This window comes from Cajanus cajan, chromosome 7 (genome assembly GCF_000230855.2).
Source record: "Cajanus cajan strain Asha chromosome 7, NIPB_CcT2T_4, whole genome shotgun sequence".
NCBI classification, from domain to species: Eukaryota; Viridiplantae; Streptophyta; class Magnoliopsida; order Fabales; family Fabaceae; genus Cajanus; species Cajanus cajan.
Window position 1 is genome coordinate 3,211,317 of NC_138523.1, and position 11,610 is coordinate 3,222,926.

The 11,610-nt window shown below is 32.5% G+C and overlaps 1 protein-coding gene across 1 annotated transcript; it reads left to right on the plus strand.

The window, feature by feature from the left end:
• Nucleotides 1–1,589: 1,589 nt before the first annotated feature.
• LOC109818688 (Core-2/I-branching beta-1,6-N-acetylglucosaminyltransferase family protein) lies at nucleotides 1,590–11,403 on the plus strand. Its single transcript, XM_020384220.3, has 4 exons — nucleotides 1,590–2,408; nucleotides 3,648–3,723; nucleotides 3,836–3,951; nucleotides 10,386–11,403. Exons 1-4 carry the CDS (start codon nucleotides 1,760–1,762, stop codon nucleotides 10,895–10,897), a joined length of 1,353 nt encoding a protein of 450 aa, XP_020239809.1. The 5' UTR covers nucleotides 1,590–1,759; the 3' UTR covers nucleotides 10,898–11,403.
• The last annotated feature ends 207 nt before the right edge of the window (nucleotides 11,404–11,610 follow it).

Below are 11,610 nucleotides of genomic sequence, written 5' to 3' on the forward strand. Positions count from 1 at the left end.
CAACGTCTCACTTGTTGTTCACTTGTGTTTTTGCTTCAAGGTTATGGAATGAATGTTATACCTGGGTGGGTTTGTACACCACTTCACATCAAAATCCCACTTTCCACTTGCTACAACATTATCATGGTGGATTACAAAGGAGGGGAACGCTAAATGAGAATTTGTATGGTTCGCTATGATATGGAGTTTGTGGACTCACAAACAAAATTTGTTTTAAAATGAAATGCTGGGCTCATATAAAGTTGGGATTTGATGCAAAGAAGAATATGGTCATGGCTGGCTAGTAAAACAAAATGTGGGCAATACTTTATGTTTAATGTAAAGAACTTTTGTAAAACAATCGAAAGCTCAAGATTGATTATAAGAGACAACATCTTATGAATAGACATTGTAGTTACATTATGGGTTTGTAATTGCTATAAGGAATAATGTATCAACTTAAACCTCAAGTAAGGATTCACTACTACGCCTTACACATACTTTCTTTTATTTTGTATTCAATAGGATTTTTTCGGTTAAGAAAATCAATATATTTTTTTTTCTCTCAATAAGAGACTACATGTATTTTGGCAGGACAAAATTGCAAGTATCCTATATACCTTTTGTAATATTATTTATGGTACAACTTATACCCATTAATATATTTTATTTGGTCGATAAAAAAATACCAAGTGATGAAACGCTTTTTAAGTCCATTCAATTGAGTTCACCATTAGGATTGTGGCTAAGGTTAAGATAAGATCAATAAGACCTTTATCTTAGGCTTCCAACCAGTTTTAAGATAAGATCAATAAAGCCTTTACCTTAGGCCTCAAACCCGTTTTTTTTCATATATATATAATTTTATGTAATTAAAAAATATATTTAATTATATTATTTATAATTAATTTGTTAATACATAAAATTATACAATTATTTAAAAATGAATCTATATGTAAATGTTATTGTAGAATTATTAGTTTGAGAAATTTTATTATAATAAAGAATTTATATTATATTTGTTTGAATTGAATAAAAAATGTTATTGAAATAAAAAAAAAAGATTAAATTTCATAAAAAAATATTATAACCTATATATAAAAAATAAAGGAAATGATAGTAAATATAACGAAAATGACAATAATAAGAACATTTGATTAGAAAGTAATTATTTTAATTTTTATAAAAAATATTTTTCTAGTTTTGATTATTTTATATAAATGTCAAATTATTTTATTTTATTTTATTTTTTCACAATTTATTTAGAAATATGAAATTACTTTGAAATTTGTATTTTAATTTCAAAAAATAAGATTTTGATTACTACATTATTCGAGATTATTACTTTTCTTTCCTTTTTATAAATTAAAATTACTAAAAATATTAACAAATAAATTAGTGTTTCATTATAAATATTAAATTATATTGAAAATTCATTTTTTAAATGAGTTAAGTATATGTTAATTTATAAAATATTATAAATAATATATGTAATTATTTTTATAAATTTTTTTTTATCAACTTCCTTAAATAAAGCTGATGTAATATAATAATGTCAGATCCATTAAAAAATAAAAAAGAATGTAAGAACCCATAAATGAGGTTATCCTTGGTAGCTACTCCAACTAGTTTGAAATTGAAGAAGGGAAAGAGAAAGAAAAGAAGGAGATGAGACGAGAAAGGGTGTAAAAGGCAAAGCAATGAGATCTCAGTAGAAACCACCGCAACCGAACCTAACGATCTCAATCTCATCAGTCATCTCATCACACCACACACGAAAATGCAAAACCCATCATCTTCACCATCACCGGCAGCAGCAGCAGCAGCAGCAGCAGCAGCAGCACCCCCTCCATCGCACCACTTCCCTTCTTCACTCCCATTCTTCAACAGCCTCCGAGATCCAAAGCCGAAACCCTCCCTCCTCCTCTACGCCTTCCTCTTCATCTCGCTCCTCTCCCTCACCCTCATCCTCTCCTTCTCTCTCTCCCCCTCTTCCTCCGCCCCTCACTCGGGACCCGACCCGTTTCTCTACCCGACCCACACCCACCGCCTCGTCTACCACACCCACAAAGCCACCCCCTCGCCTCCCTCCCTCGCCTACCTCATCTCCGGCTCCCGCGGCGACTCGGCTCGGATCCTCCGCCTGCTCCACGCCGCCTACCACCCGCTCAACGTCTACCTCCTCCACCTCGACCCCTCCGCGCCCCACGCCGACCGCGAGCGCCTCGCCCTCGCCGTCCAGGCGCACCCCGTCTTCAAGGCCGCGCAGAACGTGCACGTCGTCGGGAAGCCCGATTTTGCGTACCCCAAAGGCTCCTCGCCCGTTTCGCTCAACCTCCGCGCCGCCGCGGTTTTGCTCCGCCTGTCGCCGCGCTGGGACTGGTTCGTTAGCCTCACCGCCGATGCTTACCCTCTTGTTACGCAGGATGGTATGGCTCTGAATCGATTCGAAAGATTTGAAGTTGGTGGTAGTTTTTGAGTGATGGAAATGTCGAATGTGGATAGGTTTTTGTTGTTCTTTTGGCTAGGTTGGTGTTGGAATTAGGGACTATGTTGATCGGTTCTTTTTATTTTTTTGGCTATCAAAATGGTGGCTTTCAGCTTTTGCATTAATGTGACTACTGATTAGATAAACTTTTTCACTTTGGAGAGAATTATAGCAAGGAAAAGTGAAATAAGTTTTTCCGTAAGCTAAAATTGGCTTATGTATAAGCTAATTTGTAATAGTTTTAAAGTTTTATCCTATTAGCTTCAAAATCTTATGCATAAATTAACTTTAGCTTATGGAGGGGTTTATTTTGATTTTACTTCCTATTTTTGTCTTCTTCTAGAAGTGTTTCTGGAGAAGTTTATCCAATCATGTTTTGAATCTTTGAGGAAATGGTGTATGCAAATGGGACTAGTTTGTTAGCCTTAGCGTCAATGCTTACCTTCTTGTTATCCAAGATAGTATGCATGCTACGATGTTCAATTCAATTTGTGGTTTGAGGAGTGAAATACGTACCATTTTGATGCATGAAGGATTTGAAGTTATTAGTAGTCTTTGAAAGATGAAATGTGGATCAATTTGGTTATTCTTAAGGATTACATTGTTGTTGACTATTTTATTTTTTGGGGGTGAAAATGGAAAACTTTCATCTTTTGAACTAATGTGACTCACTGTAAAATTTTGTTTACTGTTAACCAATAGAAATCATGATAGAAATGACTTTTAAGGTAGTTATTGTAAACATCAACAAACTTTCCATTCATCATAGTTTGTAATTGGATGATAGTGAAAAATTCCTTTACATTGCCAGTGCATACACTAATTAGTAATTACTCTAAATGTTTAATGTACTAAAATAATGTTTTGGTTTCCATATGATATGAATATGTTACTTTTAGGTACTGAAAGATTTGAAGTCAGTGGTCTTTGAAAGATGGAAATCGCTGTTTTAATGTCCGAAATTTGGGAATGTTGGTCAACTTAGTCATTTTTAAGGTCTAAATTGATGTTGAAATAAGGAACTATATTGATGGACATTTTCATTTTTAAGGGATGAAAAAGGTAATTTTCGTCTTTTAGGTGCTAAAACAATGTTTTGCTCTCTTTATGTGATATGTATGTGTTGGTTATAATCATGTGTTTTGATTTTCTGTTGATGAATCTTTTGTGGGTGTATCAGATCTTCTTCACATATTGTCTTTTCTGCCTAAGGATATCAACTTTGTGAATCATTCAAGTTATATTGGATGGAAAGAGTAAGTTTGTGTTCTTTATTTTGTTTTGCATAGGGGATTATCTTGATTGAGTGGTCGGTGTTATATGTACTGTAAGGATGATACTTGTTTTCCATGTTTTTTGATGTGGTAGAGCAAAGAAGTTGAAACTGATTATTGTTGATCCGGGTCTGTATCTCTCTGAAGGGACTGAAATGTTTTATGCGACTCAGCAAAGAGAACTCCCTAGTGCTTATCGCGTGTTTACAGGTATGGATGGATTATAGTGTAATGTATTTGATTATCTGCATATTTTTGGCTTTTCATTTTATTTAGTTAGAGAGTGCCAACAACAGCAGGAGTGGAAAATAGGTATAGTGGGGATGGATGAATGACATTCATTGAGAAAGAAAGAGATAAGATCAAGATCAAATGCTTTTACATTTTAGGATAAATTTGGAATAGCGTATATCGAGGAAAATGAGAGAAGAGGAATGCTTGCGGCACTCTCTAATAGTCTATCTATTATTGACTGAAACTTATTGAAAATTACAAATTGTGTGGGTCTTGCATCTTATTTGATGAATTTCTCTTGATTTAGTGGTAGGACCTACAGAAATTATGATTTTCAAGTTTCAACCAATAATAGAGAGAGCATGTCACTAGCATTTCTCATGAGAAGATTGTCTAAGTTGAACATGTGAGTAAAAGACCAGCAAAGGCTCTAATTATAAAATTGATCAAATGGAAGATAACCTGATTAAATTAAGCAGAGGAATATGATAAATCAATGTAAATAATAATCTTCTAAATGGATTTATTAAAAATATTGCTCTTAATAAAGCTTGTGGCATCCATATCAAGCTGAATGTGATATGTGGGCTAGATCTAGTTACAGCTCTTTTTAAGAGTTTGAAAGTAATTGAGTTGAGATAGATAGAAGTTTGGTTGTTACTAATTCTTTAAGAAAGACTATGTTGAGGCTGCAATCTTTGTGAACAGCAGCAAGAGTATCTTTCTGAAGATAGAAGGATTTTTCATTTTAATTGCTTTTTAGCATGTGTTGAGGTTGCAATCTTCATGAGTTGCAACATCATTTTTTTCTGAACACAAGCACACAACCACAACTTATGATAAAATGTGGATTGCAATTTCAGTTAGGAGTAAAATGGACCATAGTAGAAGTTTGTCAGGCAGAGTGAATTGTGAAAAGGTGGAATTTTATTTAATGATACGATTGGGAAGTATGTGTTGTAATTAGAGGAAAATCTTCCTAATTAGAGAAAATATCGGTAGAATCTTCTAGTTTATTTTTCAGAATATTTTTTTCTTATTTCCTTATTTTGGAAGATTAGATTATTACAAATAGGTATAAGGAAAATGTAATATGCATGAATGATAATAAAAAAATCATTCTCCTTTTCAAGTTAGTATCAGAGCTCCCGATCTTGGGAGCTCCGTTTCTGCTGCAACAGTAGTCACCGCTTTCGTTGTCTGGCCACTCTGGCTGCCAACATAGCCGTTGGGTTGTTGATAGGGCAGAAAGGTGTGCCCAACTCCGGCTAACACAACGCCAGAATTCGCTTCGAGAAATACGTTGCCATGCGCCGCCACTGTTGCCGGCGCGTGTAGCTCATGCGCCTAGCTTTGGCGAGACCCACTCGCCGTCGCCATCACAGAAAGAGTCGCCGGAGCCTCCTGAGTTCGTTTCACGGGTCAGTGACGTCCCATTTGGCTCAGATTTGAGTAGATTTGAGTTTTGAGTTCTGCTCCTTTTTCCGGTGTAGCCCACACGTCGTCGTCGTCTCAGATAGGGTCACCAGATTGCGTTCCAAAGGATGTTTGAGGTAAAAATTATTCCTTTGGGTCCTAATGATCTTCCAAATGTGGTGGGTGCCTATCGGTTGGATGGTCGGAATTTCTTACAATGGAGTTAGTATATCCGAAGGATTCTTAAGGGACGTTCAAGACTGGATCACATAGATGGTGGAGGGCTAGGACCAAACAACTCTAATTTTCCAATTTGGGACAATGAAGATTCACTAATTATGACTTGGATTTGGCATTCCATGATTCCTGAGATAAGTCGAAATTATATGTTTCATTCTTCTGCCAGAGATATGGGATGATTTACAGAGTACATTTTCATTAAAGAAGGATTTTGCTGCCTGTTATGACATTGAAAGTAGGATATTTAATACAAAACAAGGCTCTCTTTCCGTATTAGAATATCATGGAATCCTGAATGGACTTTGGATTGAATTAGATCAATACCAAACAATAAAGATGTGTAAAATAGATGCTGCCGCACATGCTGAAGCCATGGAAAGAGGAAGAATCTTTAAATTTCTCCATTGCCTGAATCATGAGTACGACCCAATCAGGGTACAAATCTTAGGAAGAGAAAAATTACCATCCCTATCAGAAGTATTTTTTATGGTAAGAGGAGAAGAAACTCGGAGAGTTGTCATGCTTGATGGGGGATCTCCAACACAGGCTCTGCCATGACAACTGGAAAGGGGGTCCACAAGACAAGAGAGCAAATGCCGGAGGAAAGTCGTTTGAAAAAGGTAATCGTGGAGACTATTGTTCATACTGTAGAAGATCTGGACATACTAAGGAAACATGCTTCAAATTCCATGGAAGAAATATTGTTCTCGAGCGCATGGGAAACAACAAAGGGTCTGCTCAAAGATGGGCAAATCATACTACCTCAGAACAGGAAGCCACCAATCAATCCAGTACTTCACCACCACCAGATCTTGATATGAAAGCTTATAAGGAGGAACTCGAGCGCTTGAAAGCAATGGTTGAATCAATGAGTAAGCCCTCTGGATCATGTACTCTGTTCATGAAAGGTAAGATTTGTCTCAATATTGTTGGTCCTGCGTCTCAGGTATTTGGATTCTTGATTCAGGAGCAACTGATCATATGACACCGTTTCGTGTGTCCTTGCAACAATAGCTTTTATTAGTTCTTAAACACTTCATATATGGTTCATTGTTAGTATAGAACTCTATACTATTAATAGATTGACATTGAATCCAAATGTATTCTTACACTTTTGAAATCCAACCAAATGGAGTAGAATTACAAAAACAAAGCGTTATTCCATTCCAACCAAGTAGAGTTTGCTATTAGGGTTCTCGCTTGCTTGCTGTACTTTTTACGATAGGTTCATGGAACACAATGTGCCATAGATCCTTCTCAGTAGTCTCCACCCTCCAGTATGTTGTTTAATGCCAATTCAACATATTTGGAAAGGCTTTGTCTGTATTTTCTCATTTCCATGTATAGGTAATTTTATTTGAGCAAACCATCTTAAGCAATTTTTCATAATTGATCCTCTATAGGAGCCACTCAAACCTCCCTTGTGGAGATCTCATTCCTAATCTTATCCACACTGTTATACATACCCATATATTGCAACATCTTCATTTATGCGTTCTTCATCTCTGTTTTCTGTATCATTGAATGCCTAGAATATTGATCCATACATTTTATAGGTGTTCTATGATCACACAAAGTACCTATCATCTAGGGGTGTTCAAAATTGAACCAATCCAAACAAAAAACTACAAACCAATACAAAAAACCAAAAACTAATAGAAAACTGCAAATTAGCAGTTTGTTTTTCAGATTGAAATTTGAAACTGCTCCAAACCAAACCAAATCTCACTTATTTGTAAGTATATAATTTTTTCATATGCATAGTGCATGTATACGAAATTGACACATAACGTACATCAAATGTGTTATAAAATTGTAAGCTATTAAAACATGTTTCTCTCCAAAGGTATTTTATTAAATTGTAAGTTACTAAACTAAATTTTGAATGAAAATTATGATTTATTTATAATGTTCAAATATAATTTTTTTAAGTGACAAACTATATATATATAAGAAAAAATATATAATATGATAACTAAAATTGTATTAAAAAAATGTTTTTACTAAAATAATAAGATAATAATTAGTGTTAAATACATTAAGTGATCGGAATATTTTAATATTTGCATACTTTTAGGGGGGTGTATTGGATTGAGATTCCAAAAGACAATTTTAACATGAAAAAGTACCGTGTATTTTAATGGATTTTTAAAGACTTTGTAGGAATGTCATGACTTTTATGATTGTTTTTAAAGACTTTTAAAACTTGGATTTTAATCAAGGCTTTGTAATATAGATTTTAATGGGTTTTGATGGATTTATATTATAAGATTTTATGGATTTCATAGGAAAATATGGATTTGCAATACAAGATTTAATAAAAAAATATAACATAAATAATAAAAAAGTAAAACCAATACAATTTTCTATCTTTTGATAAATAATTACTTCTATCTTTTGATAAATAATTCACTTTAATGTCTTCCTAACTAACCATTTTTCATATATCAAAATTTATATTTGTCCTCCATGCATTGACATATTCTCTTTCATGCACTTGAGACCAAACAATATAATTAAAATTATGGTTTTCATTAACTGGTAATATTGAAGATGAAGATTCTTCCACTAATTCAATTGAAAATTCATCACATTCTTTGCAAATAAAGTTATGTAATGTTACATGCTAATACAAATTCAACTTGTGTTTTAAATAAAAATAGAGGTTCTGATTTAAAAATTGTGAAGCATGATTTAAAAAATACTAAATATTCTCTCAATCACATTTATTAAGGATGCATGACATAAATTGAAAACATCATTTTCATTTTGAGGGTTAATAAATATTTTAATATTAAATTTTATTAAAAATAAACTGTTAAATTTTAATAATTAAAAAAATTTAACAATAGATAATATTTAATAATGCAAAAATAATTTTAAATATTTAATAATTAAAAAAATATATTGATAAATTGATGTTCATCAATTGATAGATAAAAGAAAAAGATAGGAGAAGAATAAGAGATAAATGAGAGAAATGAATAAAAAGAGAAAGAAAAGAGATATAGAAGAAAGAGATAGAAAGAAAAAGAGAAGCAAGAAAGGTGAGAAAGAAGGAGAGAGAAAAAAATATGAGACGAAGATGAAAAGATAAATAAGAAATGAATAAAAAGAAAAAATGAAAATGAGATAGAGAAGAAAAGAGGAGAGGGAAACAAGAATGGTGAGAGAAAAAGAGAAAAAAAAGAATGAGAGAAGCAAGAAAGGTGAAAGAAAAGATATAAAAGAGAGAAAAAAGAAAGAAAGAATAAAAATAGAAGGAGAAAAAAATCGTGAAATCTCAAAGGTTTTGGTGAGATTGTTGATGAGTGAATTACATATAAATTGCATTAAAAAGTCTTGCAAAATCCAATATTCAAAATAATCCATTGAAATCTCTATTTTTGAATACCAACACACTTTTTTTAAGTAAAAAAAAAAAGCGTCTTAATTGAATACCACATGATTTTGATTGACGAACTCTTAAAAAAATTCTAATTGTCTTGATTGAATACCAAATATTTTTTTATATTAAAAAAAAGTCTTGATGAATATCACAAGACTTTTTTTTATAATAAACAGTCTTTTAAAATTCATTGAAATTCTAATCCAATATATCCCCTTAGTTATATTAAACAAATAACATAATATTATATAAATTACATTAAAAAGTCTTGCAAAATCCAATATTCAAAATAATCCATTGAAATCTCTATTTTTGAATACCAACACACTTTTTTTAAGTAAAAAAAAAGCATCTTAATTGAATACCACATGATTTTGATTTATGAACTCTTAAAAAAATTCCAATTGTCTTGATTGAATACCACATGATTTTTTTATATTAAAAAAAGTCTTGATGAATATCACAAGACTTTTTTATAATAAACAGTCTTTTAAAATTCATTGAAATTCTAATCCAATATATCCCCTTAGTTATATTAAACAAATAACATAATATTATATATTTTTAGTTGATATTTAATTAATTAATTTTTAAAACCACAAAAATTAAACCAAATCAAACTGCAAAATATTGGTTTGGTTCGGTTTAGATTTCATAATTCATTCAAACCAAATCAAACTAAACCGCATTTAGTTTTCTTATTTGGTTTGGATGACTTTTAAGGCAAAAACTGAACCAAACTGCATGACGATATTATCATCCATCTAAGGTTATAAATTTGGATGAATTATACTTTTAGTCCTTTATCTTCCTTTTTCATATGATTTTCACCATGTTTATTACTCTTGGATTCGAACATCAATTAAATTTTATAGTTTCCATGTAGGTGAATCTAATAAGACAAGTTTTAAGTTTTGAATCTATTAACAAAAGATTCAAAATCGTATCTTAAAATTAAAAATAATCACTATTTCAAAAGGACCAAATAAATCTAAATTTAGAAGATAAATGACCAAAATGAACATTTTAAAAGATAATAAATAAATAAATATAAAAAAAATAAGATAAAGGGTTAAAAGTATAATTTAGTCTATAAATTTTGTTTTTACTTTCTCATTGGTAATGTATTCATGAATGCTTTAAAGGAGTTTCTTTGTCGGACATGTAGGTATTTTGGCTGCCTTATTGCATTCTTGAGCATTTCTGCTTCTGCATGTTACTTTTTGTATTTATTTTCTTTTATATATATATTATGGAGGATATTTTATCCTGCTCTGTACTTGCCTATATTCTCAGTTCTCACCAATAATATTTCTTTTTCTATCAATACAACAAGCTGGGTAAATCATAGTCTTTTATTGTGCAGGTTCACCTTTTTCTATCTTAAGTCGCAGGTTCATGGAGTTCTGCATCTTGGGAGAAGACAACCTCCCAAGGATTCTACTGATGTATTTTGCAAACACACCTTCATCCTTGTCCAACTATTTTCCTACAGTTATCTGCAATACCCGGAAGTTTAACAAGACAGTCATAAATCAAAACTTATTATATGCTATCCCTGATGGCCGTAGAAACGATCTTCGACCACTCAATTCCACTGATTTTGATGACATGATTCGTAGTGGAGCTGTCTTTGCTCAAAAGTTCCAGAAAGATGACCCTGTGCTTGATCTCATTGACCAAAAACTTTTGGGTCGAAGTCCTAGATCAGTTGTTCCAGGGGGATGGTGCTTAGGTGAGCCTGGGAATAGCACGTGTTTAACTTGGGGTGATGCCAAGATTTTGAGACCTGGTACAGGTTCTCAACGACTTGAGAAGGCAATAGTTGAATTGCTGGCAAATGGCACTTTCCGATCGCGCCAGTGTATATATGAATGAACTGACTCTAGCTTGACATCTCGCAATGCAGCGGAATAGAAATCCACCTTGAAAGAAACTCAAAAGGATTGGTAACAACTATAAGAATGGTGTTTGTTCCTTATCTACTAAAAATCTTGTAGCATAGTCAGGGTATGGATTTTTTTGGGCGGTGCTTTATACAACATAGGTATGAATGAGTATGTATTCTGTTAGCACAATTAATTTTTTGCCATTTCTGATTGGCATTTTTATAATTTAAGATGAATATCAGTATAGAAGCACAATTACTTCGTCCTTGAACGCTTTAAAAAGTGGACAAAAATGCACCTCTAGGTGGGAATTCTTTCTGTTCTGTGTTTACAATTATGTGCCAAGGTGCTAGCTTCAAGTGCTTTAAATGTTTACACAGGTATGCTCTGTTACTGGTGTCTAAAACCACGAGAACATATTGGGTTTAGATGATGTGATGAAGTTGTTAAGTTACAACTTTATAACTAATAAGATAAATTTTGGTTTCTTTGGTAGGGGAGATAGAAACTGATGAGTATAATACATATACATGCTGCATTTACTCTCATTTCATCTTTATTGAACATTCTAATACTAAATTGGTTACATTTACACTCGATTGGGGATAATTATGTGTAAGATTATGAAATCTGTTGTACTAATATTTATAATGATGTGCAAAGAGTTATGTTGAAATATCATTGAATGATTTTGATGGATTC

Coding starts and splice junctions, on each gene's coding strand:
- LOC109818688 (XM_020384220.3), top strand. CDS start 1,760: ATGCAAAACCCATCATCTTCACCATCACCGGCAGCAGCAGCAGCAGCA. Junction 2,409..3,647: donor CCCTCTTGTTACGCAGGATG/GTATGGCTCTGA, acceptor TGGGTGTATCAG/ATCTTCTTCACATATTGTCT. Junction 3,952..10,385: donor TGCTTATCGCGTGTTTACAG/GTATGGATGGAT, acceptor TTTATTGTGCAG/GTTCACCTTTTTCTATCTTA.